This window comes from Pongo pygmaeus, chromosome 6 (assembly GCF_028885625.2).
Source record: "Pongo pygmaeus isolate AG05252 chromosome 6, NHGRI_mPonPyg2-v2.0_pri, whole genome shotgun sequence".
NCBI lineage: Eukaryota > Metazoa > Chordata > Mammalia > Primates > Hominidae > Pongo > Pongo pygmaeus.
Genome location: NC_072379.2, coordinates 79806027 through 79822470, shown reverse-complemented (window position 1 = coordinate 79822470; position 16444 = coordinate 79806027). Strand labels below are relative to the sequence as shown.

At 39.4% G+C, this 16444-nt stretch overlaps 1 protein-coding gene and 1 long non-coding RNA gene across 10 annotated transcripts in view; one reads left to right on the top strand and one right to left on the bottom strand.

The window, feature by feature from the left end:
* C1GALT1 (core 1 synthase, glycoprotein-N-acetylgalactosamine 3-beta-galactosyltransferase 1) overlaps positions 1-16444 on the top strand; it is a 128132-nt gene that overhangs the window by 7975 nt on the left and 103713 nt on the right. For 2 of the 9 annotated variants that reach the window (XM_063667548.1, XM_063667542.1), the window contains exon 1: positions 15317-15527. The exons of 3 other annotated variants lie outside the window; for them this stretch is intronic. In XM_063667548.1, coding sequence (XP_063523618.1) covers positions 15521-15527 — 7 coding nt within the window. In that variant the 5' untranslated portion in view covers positions 15317-15520. Of the gene's footprint in view, positions 1-15234; positions 15528-15559; positions 15752-15955; positions 16104-16444 lie in introns of those variants that run through there. 4 more of the 9 variants (XM_054496647.2, XM_063667547.1, XM_054496649.2 and 1 more) reach the window with 4 other exon arrangements.
* Positions 666-13004, bottom strand: LOC134739870 (uncharacterized). Its single transcript, XR_010126942.1, has 2 exons — positions 6677-13004; positions 666-5337 (listed from the first exon to the last, which is right to left on the bottom strand). It is a non-coding gene; the product is annotated as an uncharacterized LOC134739870 (long non-coding RNA).

The following is a 16444-nucleotide window of genomic DNA, read 5'->3' as shown; positions in this document are numbered from 1 at the left end:
ATTGGGAGAATAGCATTCATTGAGATTAACTGACTTACTCTTTATGAAACACTTGCTTTCCTGGATAAAATAGTGTATTAAGAATGTTATACGTCATGTATTAAAAATGTTATACTGCATATTACACATCACACATTTAATCTTAAACTATATGTAAATTTATAAAATACATAAACAATGATAAATCTCCCATGTTTATTTTCTAAAGACTACTGTTAAGAGTAATACATCTTTAATATGTCCAATCAAGATGCCATTTCAGGGAATTATATAAGTTTTTTTTGTTGTTGTTCATTTGTTTTTTTTCTCCAAGTGATAATCATTGAGAGGGTCAAAACAAGCAGAATTTGTGGTACGCTGACATCTTATAAGATTGTCCTTGGACATTCCAATTCACCAAAATTTGGACCCCCTGATACTACAGCTCTTTCCTTGGCCTACTACCCCCAGGCCTCTTCTCACAGTGCCCAGACCCTTATTCTCCTGAGACTGTTCTTTCTCCTCTTTTCTCACCCTCCCTTTCCCTACTCCTACGAAGCAGCAAAAACATTCTCCTAGACCCAGACTGAGCAGCTTAGTTCTTGTCTCTGAAGGCTTGGTTAGTATCAGCCTTATGGAATCCTAAGAATCTTACCTTCTACTCCATTTTTTTTCAAGGTTTTAAATTTTCTTTCAAAGAAAGACACATTTCTTTCTTAGAGAAATTCTGATGCCATCTATAAAGAAGCATGTTCTCCACATTTCACAAGGGAATGAATAAATTCATGAATAGGTAAGCAGAGATGGTGAATGCAGACTGCTGTTTCAAAAAACCTAGTGATAATGCAAAGGAAGAAGTGTGCAGCAGTTGCAGAGGGTGGTAAGGTAATGGGATATAGAAGTCAGAGGAGTGACAGAAATTGGAAATTTAGAAAAGATGCAGGTTAGTCGCTGAGGCAAGTGCTGAAGAGGAGGGAGGGGCTGGTCTCCAAAGCAGAGTAGGGCTGGAAGGCCAGCCTAGAGCAGGAGGAGACAACACTTCAGAAGTTGCTACTGAGGGAAGTTTGCAGGTAGAAGAGAAGGAGTTGAGGTATATTATCTTAAAAAATACCACCTGGTGAGAATAAAAGTGAAGCAAATAAAGGAGCGTGAATATTGATTCAAGTAACTTTCATGGGAAATGGCAAAGAGAACTAATCGGAAAAGTAAAAGGAAAGCCGCCAGGCCCCAGCTGAGACAACAAACCTAATAGGTATAGTAGACAGATTTCTTCCAGCAATCTTTTCCTGTTTTTCCTGTTAATGATAACTCTTAACAGTTACCATTTTCGCAGTTACAGAATATTTCATCAAGTAGATGTATGATAATCTATCAAGATTACTCAATTCCTTTTCAAATGAATTAAAATATGGTATTTTTAAAAAGACAACTAAGCATACTTTAATTACCTGTAAGAATATTGTCTACCTACAAATAATTAAAGTCTCTAAAAAAGGAAGCAAAACAATACATTTGCCTTTTCTGCCAACATTATTCCTTTCTTCAGCAAAACACTGTAATTTAAAAATATATACAGAATAATTCTTTTATTATGATAACATATACACAACACAAAGTATGACATTTTAACCATTTTAAGGGTACAGTTCAGTGGCATTAATTGCATACATGCTATTGTGCAAACACCACCACTATCTGTCAACGAAGCTTTTCCAGCACCCAAAACAAATTCAATAACCATTAAGCAATAACACTCCCTTATCCCCTCCACCTTTAACCTATTTTCTGTCTCTATAAATTTGCCTATTCTAGATATTTCATATAAGTGGAATTATACAATACTTTGTCATTTGTCTGGCTTATTTCACTTAGTATAATGTTTTCAAGTCTCATCCATGTAGTAGCTTATATCAAACTTGATTTTTTTCATGGCTGAATAATATCCCACTGTATGTGTATAAAATATTTTGTTTATCCATTTCTTGGTTGATGAACACTTGGGTTGTTTCCACCTTTTGGCTATTATGAATAAGGTCACAACAAACGTTCATGTACAAATATCTCTTGAGTCTCTGTTTTCAATTATTTGGGGTGTATATCTCAGAGCTGAACTGCTGGGTTGTATGGTTATTCTATGGTTAGCCTCTTGAAAAACTGCCATGCTGGTTTCCACAGTGGTTGCACCATTTTACATTCCCACCAGTAATGTAGAAATGTTCCAATTTCTCCACATCCTTGTCAACAATTGTTATTTTCTGTTTGGGTATTTTGTTTTGTTTTTTCTTAGTCTTACAGCTATCCTAGTAAGTGTGAAATGGTACCTCATTGTTGTTTTGATTTGCATTACCCTAATAACTAAGGATGTTGAACATCTTTTCATGTGCTTATTAGCCATTTGTACATTTTTTGAGAAGTGTCTATGCAAGTCTTTTGTCCATTTTTAAATCATGTTGTTTGTCTTTTAAGTATGCTGTTGGATTCAGTTTGCTAGTGCTTTGTTGAAGATTTTTGCTTCAATATTCAGAAGGGATATCAGTGTGCACTTTTTTGTGATGTCTTTATCTGACTTTGGTATCAGGGTAATGCTGACCTCACAGAAAAAGTTAGAAAGTGTTCTTTCCTCTTCTATTTTCTGAAAGAGTTTGAGAAGAATTGGTGTTAATTCTTCTTGAAATATTTAGCAAAGTTCACCAGTGAAGCTATCTGGTCCTGGACTTTTCTTTTTGGGAGGTTTTTGATCACTGGTTCAATCTTTCGCCTTGTTATAGGTCTACTGAAATTTTCCATTTCATCTTGAGTAAGTTTAGTTAATTTGTGTGTTTATCCATTTCATTTAGATTATCCAGAGCTGGCAGTAATGCCCCTATTCTCATTTTAAATTTTAATCATTTGTGTCTTTCTTTTTTCTTTTGTCAGTTTAGCTAAAGGTTTGTCAATTTGATTACTTTTTTTACAGAGTCAAATTTTGGTTTTACTGATTCTCTCTATTGTTTATTCTGTTTTATTGATCTCTGCTCTAATCTTTATTTCCTTCCATTGGCTAGTTTTGGGTTTGGTTTGCTCTTCCTTTTCTAGTTTCTCAAGGGATAAAGTTAGGCCATTGGTTATCTTTTGTCTTTTTTAATGTAGGAATTTACAGTTATAAGTTTTCCTCTCAGCACTGTTTTTGTTGCATCTTACATTTTAATATATGTGTTTTAGTTTTCATTATTAAACATCTTATGTTAGGCTGGGCGTAGTGGCTCATGCCTGTAATCCCAGCAATTTGGGAGGCCGAGGTGGGCAGATCACCTGAGGTCAGGAGTTTGAGACCAGCCTGGCCAACATGGTGAAATCCCATCTCTACTAAAAATATGAAAATTAGCCAGGCATGGTGGCGGGCGCCTGTGATCCCACCTACTCAGGAGGCTGAGGAAGAGAATCACTTGAACCCAGGAGGCAGAGGTTGCAGTGAGCCAAGATTGTGCCACTTCACTCCAGCCTGGGTGACAGAGCAGGAGTCTGTCTCCAAACAAACAAACAAAAACATCTTACGTTTTAATATGTGTGTTTTCATTTTCATTATTCTAATTTTTTATTGTAGTTTGTTCTTTGACCAATGAGTGCTTGGTAGTGTGTAGTTTAATTTCCATATATTTGTGGATTTTGCAGTTTTCCTTTGATTTTGATTTGTAGCTTCATTCTACTTGGTCAGAAAAGATACTGTGTATGATTTCAACTTTTAAAAATTTATTCAATTGTTTTGTGGCTTAACATTTAATCTATCCTAAAGAATCTTCCATGTGCCCTTGAGAAAAATATGTATTCTGCTGTTATTGGGTAAAATGTTCTATATACACGTTAGGTCTAGTTGGCTTATTCAAGTCTTTTATTTTGTGACTTATCTTCTGTCTAGATATTCTATTCATTTTTGAAAGTAAGTATTGGAGTCTCCAACTATTATTGTACAACTATTTATCTGCCTTTAATTCTGTCAATATTTGCTTGAAACATCTTGGGTCTCTGTTGTTTGGTGCATATATGTTTATAATTATGATAACTTTTTGATGATATATATATATATATTTATCTATATATCAATATATAATGTCCTTGTCATTACAACAGATTTTGACTTGAAGTTTTTTGCCTAATATTAGTATAGCCTCCTTGGCTCTCTTTTGGTTACTATTTGGATGTAATATCTTTTCCATTCTTTCACTTTCGACCTATTTGTGTCGTTAAATCTAAAGTGAATCTCTTACAGACAGCATTTATCCATTCTGCCAATCTCTGCCTTTGAGTGAATAGTTTAATCCATTTATATTTAAAATAATTACTCATAATGAAGTTCTTCTGCCATTTTGATACTCGTTTTCTGTATGTCATACTTTTTTCCTCTCTCATTTTCTCCATTATTGCCTTCTTTTATGTTTAGTTGATTTTTTTGTAGTGAACCATTTTGATTCGCTTCTCATTTCCTTTTGTATATATCTTTCAGATATTTTCTTTGTGGTTACCACAGCAATTACATTTAATGCCCTAAATTTAAGGCAATATATTTTGCATTGATACCAACTTAACTTCAGAAACATTTAAAAACTATACTACTATACATCTTTATCTTCCCCCTTTATGTTGTTAATGTCTTTTTACATCTTTAACATTGTGTTCCCAACAGGAGATTTATTATTTTTATATATGTGTTTGTTAAATCTTATTAAAAATAAAAGGTAGAGTTACAAACAAAACTTAAACAGTACTTGTTTTTATATTTGCCCTACCTTTACTGTAGGCCTTTATTTTCTTCACATGGCTTTGAATTGCTGGCTAGTGTCTTTTCATTTCGACTTGAAAGACTTCCTTTGCATTTCTTGTTGGAAGGAAATGTTGAACTCAACTTTTGTTTATCTGAATATATCCTAACTTTTCCATCATTTTGAAGGACAGTTTTGCTAGATATAAAATTTCAGTTAATAGGTTTCATTTTCTTTCACCCACTTAAATATGTCACTCCACTGTCTTCTGGCTTCTGTGTTTTCTGATAAGAAACTGGCCTTTAATTTTAATGAGGATTCCTTGTATGTGATGAGTTACTTCTTTCTTGTTTGCTGCTTTCAAGATTCTGTCTCTACCTTTGGCTTTTGATGGGGTGGTTAAAATGTCTTAAAGGTGGGTCTTTTTGACTTTATCCAACTTGGAGTTCATTCAGTTTCTTGGATTTGTAGGTTACTATATTTAATAAAATTTTGGAAGTTTCTGGCTATAATTTTTCAAATATTATTTCTGCCCCTCTCTTTCTTTGTCATCTAAAACTCCCAAAACATGTATGTTGGTCCTCTTGATGGTGATGCACAGGTCCCTTCGTCTCTGTAAACTCTAAAAAAAAAATTAAGACTTTATTTTTAATGCCATTTTAGGTTTACAGTGAAATGCAGTGGAGTTACAGAGAATTCCCATATATTCCTTACTCTCACACAGATACAGCCTCCCCCACTATCAACATCTCACACCAGAGTGGTACATTTGTTACTATCAATGAACCAACAGTGACACATCATTATCAAGCAAAGTCCATAATTTACATTAGAGTTCACTCATGGTGTTATACATTCTGTAAGTTTTGACCAATGTATAATGAAATGTATCTACCATTATAGTATCATAAAGAATAGTTTCCCTGCCATAAAAATCTCTTATGTTCCACCTATTCATCATTCCTTCCCCTCATCTGATTGGAATCATGCAGTCTGCAACCTTTTCAGATTAGCTTCTTTCACTTAGCAATATGCACTTAAGGTTTGATATAGTTTGGATATTTCTCTTTGCCTGAATCTCATGTTGAAATGTAATCCCCAATGTTGGAGGTGGGGCCTGGTGGGAGCTGTTTGGACCATGGAAGCAAATCCTTCATGAATGGCCATCCCCTTGGTAATAAGTGAGTTCTTGCTCTGGTTCACATGAGATCTGGTCATTTAAAAGTGTGTGGCATCACCCCTCCACCTCTCTGTCTTGCTCCTGCTCTGGCCATGTGATGTGCTTGCTCTCCCTTCACCTTCTGCCATGATTGCAAGCTTCCTGAGGATTCCCTGGAAGCCAAGCAGAAGCCAGCATCATGCTTCCTGTAAAGACTGCAGAACCATGAGCCAGTTAAACCTCTTTTCTTTATAAATTACCCAGTCTTGGGTATTTCTCTATAGCAATGCAAGAATGGATTAACACAAGGTTCAACCATGTGTTTTTTTGGCTTGATAGCTTATGTCTTTTTAGCATTGAATAGTATTCCATTGTCTGTGTGTACCACAGTTTATTTATCCATTTACCTTGTATTAGTCTGTTTGGGCTGCTATAACAAAATAGTATAGACTGGACTGGGCACAATGGCTCATGCCTGTAATCCCAGCACTTTGGGAGGCCAAGGCAGCAGATTGCTTAAGCTCAGGAGTTGAAGACCAGTCTGGGCAACATGGTGAAACCCTATTTCTATAAAAAATACAAAAAATTAGCTGGGCATGGTGGTGCATGCCTCTGGTCCCTGTTACTCGGGAGGCTGAGACAGGAGGATCACTTAAGCCTGGGAGGTGGAGGTTACAGTGATCCTGCCAAGATCATGCCACTGCACTCCAACCTGGATACCAGAGCAATACTCTGTCTCAAATTTTTTTTTAAATAGGAAAAAAATAATATAGACTGAGTGGCTTAAACAACAGAAATTTACCTTCTCACAGTTCTGGAGGCTGGAAATCCATGACAACAGTGCTGCCAAATTCACTTTCTGGTGAGGGCTCTTTTCCTGGCTTTATAGGCAGCTATCTTTTTTTTTAATGTCCCCACATGGCCTTTCCTCATGTATGCTGAGAGAGAGGAAGAGAGAGTGCTCTGGTATCTCTTCTTGAGAACACTAATCTTACCAGATCAGGGCTCCACCCTTAACTTGCACTACTTCCTTAGAGACCCCATCTCCAAATACAGCCACACCAGAGGTTAGGGCTTCAGCATAGGAATTCTGAAGGGTACATAAAAGGGCATCTTGGTTACTTTCAAGTTCTGGCAATTATTAATAAAGCTGCTGTAAACATTCAAATGCAGGTTTTTGTGTGGACATAAGTTTCACCTGATCTGGGTAAATAACAACGAGCCCAATTGCTGGATTGTATAGTAAGAGTATATTTAGTTTTGTAAGAAAACTGCCTTTCAACATGCCTATACTGAACCAGGCATGGTGGCCCATGCCTGTAATCCTAGCACTTTGAGAAGCTGAGGTGGGAGGATCACAAGCTCAGGAATTCAAGACCAGCCTGGGCAGCATAGTGAGAACTCATCTCTAGTTAAAAAAGAAAAAAAAAAAAGTAGCTATACCATTTGCATTCCAACAACAAATGAAAATTTCTTCATTCTTTTTCCTTTCTGCTCCTCACCCTCAATAATTTCAATGGTCTTATCTTCAAGTTCACTGACTCTTCTGCTTGCTCAGTTCTGTTGCTGAAGCCACCTAGATTTTTTTATTTTTATTTTTCAGCTTCAGAATTTCTGTCTGGTTCCTTTTTATAATTACTATCTCTTTGCTGATATTCTCATCTTGTTCATACATCATTTTCCTGGCTTCCTTTAGTTCACTGTCAATGTTTTCATTTCCATGTATAGCATTTTGAGCATATTTAAGACAATTGTTTTAAAGTCTTCGTTTAGTAATTCCAATGTCTGGACTTCCTCAGGGACAGTTTCTTTCCATTTATTTTGTTCCTTTGAATGAGCCATACTTTCTTGTTTCCTTGTACGCTTTGTGATTTTTGTGTGTGAGCTTGAAAAGTGGACATTTGGCTCCTATGATGTGGTAACTAGAAATTAGATTTTCTTCACTTTCCTAGGGGGGTTTGATGTTTTCTGGTTCTTGAAGGCTGTAGCAGTCAGCTTATTTGATGCCTGTCTCAAACTATTATTTCAAAGACTGTATTCCTTGTCAATATGGTCACGGAAGCCTCTGTCCCTTAGCCTGTGTTCAGCTAGTGTTTTGGCAGATTTCCTCGAATGCCAGAAGCTCTCACAGTCTTTGCAAAGTGGCTCTAAGCCAGGGCTGTACTTCAGTTCTTAGTCAGGCTTGCACTGTGCTAAGGGATCAGCCCAAAATGAAAGCTTAGGGTTTTCTCAGGTGTTTTCTAAGCAAGTGTTCTGCCCTGGACATGTGCATGGCTTTCTAAATTCCCATGTATACATGGTTGCTTTTGAATATTTTAATTTCCCAAAGAAACTCTCTCCAGATTTTGCCTTAGGCAGTCTATTGCATGTTTCAACTGTAATCTCTGCCTCCAGATGTCTAGGGTTATTACTTCAGTTTGCTGTGTTTTCCAGCTTTTTCTGCCCTAAGTTCTGAGTTAGCAAAACAGAGGAGAGGATCTTGCATCAATCTTTCAGGTAGCCCCTTGTATTAGTCTGCTTGGGCTACTGTAACAAAATACCACAAACTGAATAGCTTAAACAACATAAATTTATTTTTCACAGTTCTGGAGGCTAGCAAGTCCAAGATCCACATTCTGGCTGACTTGGTTTCTGCTGAGGGCTTTTTTTTTCTGGTTTACAGATGATTGGCTTCTCTCTGTGTCCTTACATAATGGGGAGAGAGAACTCTTCCTCTTCTTAGAAGGGCACCAGGTCTGCTGGATAAAGGGCCCTACCTTTATCCCCTCATTTTACCTTTATTACCTCCGTAAAACCCCAAAAGGATAGGGTTGGGGGGCTTTCCAAACACATAGAGTTTCCTAGAGGTTGGTATGCCTGGAGACAGCATGGAAGCTACATGCCATTTCTCCCATACCTTACATTATATATCTCTTCTATCTGGCTATTAATCTGTATCCATTATAATAAGTGAGTAAACATAGGTAAAGTATTTGCCCAAGTTCTGTGAGCCATTTCAGCAAAATGGGAATTTGTGGAAAAAGGTCAAGGAAGGAGATGCTTCTCAATGGAGGATGAATAGAAACTAGAAAAGGTATCTACTATAGGTCCACCTTTAAATTTAGAAATACAACTTGAAATAAGAAAAAAAAATGCCACATTATGCAGCTACACAATTTGTAAGTCAATTAGTTCTTTTCAATAACAGATGCAACATATACATTTATAAATAAGTTACTCCTTTGGGATTTCAAACTAAAGAAACTTCAACTATTTCATTTACAACAAATGTTTCTGCTTCTGTTTCTCATCAATTGAGAAAACAATTAAGGAATACTGTTGATTCTTATTTCAGGGAACTAGAGGAACAAAGAGTAACCCCAGGGATTCTAGCCTCGTAAGCTGAGAATATTTTTCTAGATGACACAAGTTCCTCAGTGCACACGTGACAGTCTCTGCTTTCAAGCTAATATGCTGTGAGTCACACTGAGTCCTCTTCCCTTGAGGTTAAATGTATTTTCTAGACTTTTTTTCTTTATTTCTTCCTCTTCTCTATTCTCCATCTTAACCCTATTCCTTTGTCAGTCAATTCAGAAAACAACACCAGCCATTCCAATTGTCTCAAAATCTTGGTAAATTTTGTGAAGATGTAGCTGCAAGGAATAAAAACTGTTTAGAAAATGGTCTCTTAGGTTATACAGGGTGGCATTGTCAGGTATTTTCAATAGGAGATGAGAAGCTCTGTCTAAAAGCACAATGTTGCCAGAAGGATTTCCCTCATCTTTGTTTCCTGGTGTCCATTTTTCACTTACTCCCTAATTTAACATAGGAAATGAGGTGCATGAAGCTCTGTCCCTTTCTTCCCCCTAGAGTTCTTCTTTTTCTTACTCAGGGATCATCCACAACAACAAACAGTCTGATATCTAATTAGGCCAGTAGTTTCAACTGATTTGGGCTCACAGCTGAATAGCTGAAAGCAAGAAAAAACCATACAATTAAATTAGGGACCTTGTGTTTAAGGCTCTGTCTTACTCATTCTAACATATTTACCTCTCAGGTTAGTCATGCCACAAAAATGTGCATTGTTAATAATTGCCTCATCTCCACCTTTGATAGTATATAAAGCCTTCCCCTGTGTGCCCTAAGTTCTGCCCTCTGAAAGAGAAAGACATGTTTTCTGCCATTTATTTTCTTGCTATTGGGTGCAATTTTGCTCTAGGATGAACTCATAAACTCAAATAACCAGTTATATATATGTTTGTTATTAAGTTTGTTTAAGTACCTCTGTCACAATAAAGAGGAGCAGATATACTCAGCCACAGTTACAAATTAATTCATGAAAAAGAAAAAGGAGCCAGTGATAATTATGCATTCTTTTAAAAGAGTAATAAATTTTCAACAGGCTCATAAAATGAGATCTGACATATAAGCTACCATTCTGCCATACTCTTAAACCCAAACTGTTTGCTATGAATGATGCTATTTTATACAGTACACAGTAAAATCAGTAAATAAGTTGTCACTTCCTGAAAGATCTCCATGGTATTCATGTAAAATACTTAATGCTTAATTGCTTAAACATCAGGTAGACCTCATCAGCCTAATTTAATTAAAAGAATGCTAATGCTTTATATAAAGCATATTTACATATAATCTCATTGACTGCCTTTTGGGGTACATTGGGATAATTTTCCCCAGTTAGTGGATAGGGAAATTGAGATTCAGAAGGGTTAGGTGACTTACTATACAGGTCATCCAGCTAATCAGTGATAAAACTGGGGGCACTGAAAGATAAGTACCTGGATTGGGCTTACCAAAGTGGTGGCTACAAAAAGGCTGGAGCTGTGTTTAAAAGTTTACAGGAGGAGCCATCCACTTTTAGTTGACTTTTTAAGGAAATGATTCAGTTTGAAAAGGAGCAAGAATGCAAGAATCCTGCAACAGAGGGATTTGAGAGAATTTAGATCTGTAGATTCTGAGCTTTGAATAGATTACATCAAAGCAGAATTGAACCACCCCCTTGGTAGACCTGAGAAATGCAGACAGACCTGTTGGTGAGCCATGAAAATGTTGCAGAGAGAGTCATCAAAGGCATCTGTAGCTAAACATGCTATGCATCAGACTGGTCATTTGTGAAGAGAAATAATACAGCCAACTTTGTGAAATAGTATTGCAAGCCCTCTGGGCAAATTTGTATTATGAGTCAATCTGTAATTTGCTTGGAGATGGCAGACAAGATGGCTGTCTGGTTTCAAGACATGGTTTAATTTTGTGTTAACTCATTAATTTTTAAAAAATTAAAAAAAATTGATTGAGGAAAAACAACTGGGGGAAGAATTCAAGTTTCAAGGATTCCATTGTTCTATTCACCATGTTACTTCCACAACTGGCGAAGTTTAGCTCTCAGTAAGATTCACACTTCATCTCTCTATAAGAGATCAAAAACCCTTAGATAATACAGGTGTCAGGGAGCAAAGATAATCCTAACATTATATGCTACCCACTAAAGTGAAAAAGATGTACTTCATTCAATTATTTATTCATTCAAATAACAAATAATTGAACACCTGCATGTGTGCCAGCCATTGTGCTAGGCTCTATTATATCCAGCTGTATGAGTTACCTATTGTTGCATAACAAACTATCCCAAAACTTAGTGGCTTAAAACAACAATCATTTAAACATTTAGTATCTCACTGTTTCTGTGGCCTAGGAATTCAGGAGCACCTTAGCTGAATGGTTCTGTCTCAGGGTCTCTTTCTAGGTTACAGTCAAGATGTTGACCATGATGTATGCAATCATATGAAGGCCTGATGAGTTGGAGGATCTGCTTCCAAGCTCACTCACATGGCTATTGTCAGAAGGCCTCAATATCTCACCGGTTGTTGGCTAGAAGCCTTAATTACTCACCATGTGAGCCTCCTTATAAGTTTCCTGAGTGACCTTATGACTCTGACATAACAGCTACCTGGCCCCAACAAGTAATCCTAGAGAAAGAATAAGAAGGCTGGCATGTTTTATAGTCTCCCCTCAGAAGTCACATTACATCATTTCCACTACATTCTATTCATGAGAACAAGTCATTTAATACAGTCCAAACTCAAGGTGAGGGGAATGAAGTTTGACCCTTTGAAGGAAGAAGTATCAAATAATTTGTGAACATATTTTAATACTACCATATGAGTTAATAAACTTTAATTCACGAAATTTAACTTAATTATTATAAAGTGGTGTTAACATATTTGTAAAATGTAGGTATTTAAAGGGAAACTAAGTCTATTAAAGAAGACAATGTTTTAACGTTGTTGCTAGCTTGTTTGCATTTTCTGTCACCATTTTCACCTCATTCTGTCTATTAAAAAATTCTGTATATAGTGCTAAATAAATGGTAACTTGGCCTATCTTATTATGTCAACTAAGAATTGCATTTGATGCTTACAACAGACAATAACAAAATCTTATATAGAAGGGATATAATCTTCCTCACCTAACAACAAACCCAGAAGTGGATAGTCCAGAGCTGGTAAGTTGGCCCTCCAAAGCAACCATGGACCTAGGCACGTCTGGTGTCCTACACTATTAATAGTGTCTGTGTGGCTTTTGTTATTATGGGTGAAATATGGCTGCTCTACCTCCAGTATCATGTCCCTGTTTCAGGTTAAAAAAAAAAAAAAAAAAGGGGATGGGCGCAGATCAAATAGCTAAAGCGATATTTCTTCCATAAAGCTTTCCTTGAGCCTCCTCTACAGAAATTCACTTTTATTTAATTGATGGTCACATGGCCAGCCATGACTTATGAAAGTCTAGGAGCATGAATATTTTTAACTGGACACATTGTCACCCTGAAGAAATCAGAGTTCTACTAGTAAAGAAGAAAGGATATTGGTTTAGACAACTAGTAATGTCTACCGACCTACTCCAAGGAGCTTTGACATGCATTATTAAACACTAGACACAAGATAAACAACAATACTGAGGTTTATCTGTGTTTCAAATATGTTTCAAATGGGAGAATCTGGTCAGTTTTGAGTCCCACATATAAAGTACATTTTTCAAAGTAATCACAACTTTTATTCTCTAATTGAAAATGTTGAAGAATTGGCTGACATTAACGTCACTTCTAGGAATGTGTCCAAGGAGATAATTGCACAATTGTGCAAAAGCCTATGGATACGAATGTTCATCAGAGACTTTTTTTATGGTAGTAAAAACTTGGAAACATAAATGTCAATCAATAGAATACTGGTTGGATAAATGATGGTATATCCATTTAACAGACAGTATGCAACTTTTAAAAATGATGTTATTCATGACTGTTGTTCACTGTGCAGATAGATAATAAGATCCAATTTATAAAATATTATATTTATATGTCTATATGTGCTTTTATTCTTAGAGAGATGCCTAGAAGAATGTAACACAAAATTTAAGAAATGGTTATCTCTATATTATGGTATTTGGACAGATTTTAACTTCTCTGCATTTTTGTTTAAATTTTTTTGTTTGCATAAGCATGTATTGTTTTTATAAAACAATAGTTATTAGCTGGGTGCCACAGCCTGTGCTTGTAATCCCAGCTACTGGAGAGGCTAAGGCAGGAAGATTGCTTCAGCCTGCAGCCCAGTTGTCTGAGGCTGTTGTGTGCCAAGATCACACCTGTGAATAGCCACTGCACTCCAGTCTGGGCAACATAGAAAGACCATATCTCTTTTAAAAAAGAAAAAAATATATATATTTTCAAAGAAAGGCAGGGTGGGGGCAGGGCTGATTTGGTCCAGTATTGTTTCTAGCAAGTAATTTTCCCGGATAAGGCTGTGGCTGACCTTATCTTAGGAAAGGGTTCTAATCTTTGCTCAATGGAAAAAAGTGTTATTCTTTATTAATTATAACTTTTAATAAAATTAAAATGAGATAAGGAGTTGTGAGTTTTGGTTTCTATTTGGAACACTGACCTCTGTGAGTCTTCCGTGTTTCACAATGGGTGGCAAGATATTGCGGAAGGGTGGAAGGATACTGCGGAAGGGTGGAAGGATACTGCGGAAGGGTGGAAGGATACTGCGGAAGGGTGGAAGGATACTGCGGAAGGGTGGAAGGATACTGCGGAAGGGTGGAAGGATATTGCGGAAAGGTGGAGGGGGAGGAGGCTGAGCAACAACTGTATACAAGTTGGGGAGGCGTAGAGAAAGGACGTAAGCATGTAAGGGAGAGAAGTCTGGACCCATGAGCCAGGGAAAGAGCAATAACCTGGACGTCAGGATAGCTGCACTTCTCTTCTAGCATGGACCTATCAGTTTATCTTTCTGGCCTTAGTTTTCTCATCTGAAAAATGAGACATCTGTATTAGAATCACTACATGTGCCTTATGTTTCACAATTCTTTTGGATATATTGATGCTATGTCCTGAGAAACTACACTACAGCGGAACCTAAGCAAATTAAAGGAAAAATAACAATAACTAAAGTATATTATTTGTCTCAGGCATTCTAAGTAACTTGCCAATAGGTGGAGGCACCAAGATGTCAGCCTAGGCAGTCTGATTTCAGAGCCCATACTCTTTAACAACCATGCTGTAGAGTACTAAAGAACCGCTTCGATAGGGCATTTAAAGGAAGCAGGATAGCTTTCCTATTCTGGAACTTGGTATTGTAGATAATGGTTAACGCCAGTAAAGCCTATACCTTACCTTCACCTCATGACTATTGTGGGGTTGCCTCAACAGGTGGCAGTCTCCTCCCCCTATTGCAAAGATAACTTTCTTATTCAGAACCCAGCGAAAGGGGAGATAGGTTTTAAGCCCCTAAGAAGCTCTTCCGGCCATTGCCCCACAGAACCGAAGTGCTGACAGAACCAAAGACGAAATGTGCCTACAGAAAGCTTTCTGGTATCATTATCTCGCTTTTCAGCTCTTCCTGGTTCTCACATGATGACCCAGCACCCGTATGCATACTTCATCTTACTTCCTTTCATTAAGCCCAGAGAGATACTGAGTAAAGAGAGTACGGGGAGAGAATAAAAAAACAAATGAACGGGTTAAGAGCAGGCTAAAGGCCACCAGAGTCCTGCAGGGTTAGAGCGTGTACCTCAGACAAGGTCCCTCAGGCATCCCCTTTCTCGTTCCCCATTGTTGCCCTGCTTTCGTCCCGCTCAAGGTCTGGAAGCTAGTGCATAACCTTACAGCAGGATCAGAAAGGTGGAGGGTAGCAGACACAAACCGCAAAGAGGATACGACAAAATCTACTGCTCGTGAAAGATCCGACTTCCCAGACCCCTTCGCATTAGGGCGGAGCGTGCGCCCGGCGGCCAATCCCCGCTTCCTCACGTCGCCGTATCCCCGCCCACCGCCCCTCCCGCTTCGCCCTTCCCTGGGGCTGGTGCGGCGGCGGAGACGTCAGCGCCAGGAGACTCCGGGTGGCGGCTGCGCCGTAGGCGGGCCACGGTCTGGACGCGCTGCGGGGAGGGGCGGAGCGAGCGGGCGGGAGCGCGCGCTGGGCCCGCCTTGGCCGCCGCCGCTGCTTCTGCCGCTGCCGGGGAATAATCTGGGCGGCAGCGGGCGGCCTCGGCTAGCGGCCACGAGCCACTTCTGCGGCTGCCCAGAGAAGCGAAGGTCGCCGGTCCCAAGTCGTCCCCCTCTCCGCCCCCCAGGAGGGGCGAGAGGGAGCCGCAGCTGATGTCAGGTATGGCCGGCGGAGGCGCCCTCAGGCTGCGGGTCCAAGGTCTCGTCTCCCCTCGTCCTCCCCCCTCTCCGGGTTGGTGGGGAAGCGTGGAGGATGGAACCAAACCTCGGGCGCGGCGAAACAGGTGTCTTGGGGTCAGAGCCGGGCTGGGGTCGTCCGGGCTCCTGAGGAAGGCGCGAGGACTTCCTGCTCCCGGAGCCTTAGCGATCTACCACAGCGTCCGGGTGCGTACCCGGCCTCAATTTTGTGGACATGTACCCTCCTCTTCGTCGTGGGTCCTTCCCTTGTGCCCGCTCGCGCCCCTCTTCTGCTGGCCCGCTGCCTGGCGGCGCGGCGGGGCGCGGAGTGCGCCCGGGCCGAACCACTTAGCGGTCCTGCGCCGCCGGGCCCTCCCAGTCCCTCCTCCCGGGCCCTTCCCCACCCCGCCGCGGACCTGTGGGTCGCGCCGGATTCGGCGTCCAGGTGTGGGGCACCTTCGCCGGGGAGCCATTCGGCTGCCGCGCCGCCTGAGCGCCCAGCGAGCGGGCTCCTTCCAGAAGTGCCTGGAGCTTTCTTGGGTCTAGCTTGGATCATCAGGTTTGTCTGTAGCTAATTTATTTCTTTAAGTTTCCCTGCCGCAGAGTGAACCAGATACGTGTGTGTTGGGGCATTCGCTGCGTGGAGGAGGAAGAAAGGCATTAAAAATTTTTTTTTTTGCTTCTGCACCCCATTTTCCCCCAACAAATTGTGATGGGATTAGTAGGTGTTGACAGGTTGTCCATTTGCTTTGAATTTGGGTAAGTTGTACACTCTTAAAAGATGACCATAATTTAGAGCTGTGGATTTATTCTTTCCTAGCCCTTACCGTCTCCCCACCCCCCACCACCCCGCATTTAAAGCAAACAACAATATCAGCAACAAAAAACCCACACATCCTG